The sequence below is a fragment of the Egretta garzetta genome, unplaced genomic scaffold (genome assembly GCF_000687185.1).
Source record: "Egretta garzetta isolate BGI_Z169 unplaced genomic scaffold, ASM68718v1 scaffold4, whole genome shotgun sequence".
NCBI lineage: Eukaryota > Metazoa > Chordata > Aves > Pelecaniformes > Ardeidae > Egretta > Egretta garzetta.
In genome coordinates, this window is record NW_009259329.1 from 2,645,765 (window position 1) to 2,646,346 (window position 582).

Here is a 582-nt window from a genome sequence, read left to right on the forward strand (position 1 = left end):
GCCCACGTCCCTGCCCCCTGGTCCCTCACCTCCTCTTCCCCCAGGAAATTGTGAACTTCAACTGCCGCAAGCTGGTGGCCTCGATGCCGCTGTTTGCCAACGCGGACCCCAACTTCGTCACGGCGATGCTCACCAAGCTGAAGTTTGAAGTGTTTCAGCCGGGCGACTACATCATCCGCGAGGGCACCATTGGCAAGAAGATGTACTTCATCCAGCACGGGGTGGTCAGCATCCTCACCAAGGGCAACAAGGAGATGAAACTCTCAGATGGCTCCTACTTTGGAGGTGAGCACTGGGGGGATGACCCCGTGTCCCCTCCTGGGGTCTGCAGGAGGCTCCGGGACACCCACGCAGCCCTTGCTGGCGGCGCTTTGACTTTGGCACCGTCATATCCCCACAGAAATCTGCCTGCTGACCCGCGGCCGGCGCACGGCCAGCGTCCGGGCAGACACCTACTGCCGCCTCTACTCGCTCTCAGTGGACAACTTCAACGAGGTGCTGGAGGAGTACCCCATGATGAGACGGGCCTTCGAGACGGTGGCCATCGACCGCCTTGACCGCATCGGTAGGGCACAGGGGGCT

The 582-nt window shown here is 61.9% G+C and overlaps 1 protein-coding gene across 1 annotated transcript in view; it reads left to right on the top strand.

Annotated features, from left to right (window-relative positions):
- The window catches only part of HCN2 (hyperpolarization activated cyclic nucleotide gated potassium and sodium channel 2), a 14,133-nt gene that overhangs the window by 10,126 nt on the left and 3,425 nt on the right, over window positions 1-582 (top strand). Inside the window, exons 4-5 of the mRNA XM_009636779.1 lie at window positions 45-285; window positions 401-565. Of these exons, the coding sequence (XP_009635074.1) occupies window positions 45-285; window positions 401-565 (406 nt within the window). The remainder of the gene's footprint in view (window positions 1-44; window positions 286-400; window positions 566-582) is intronic.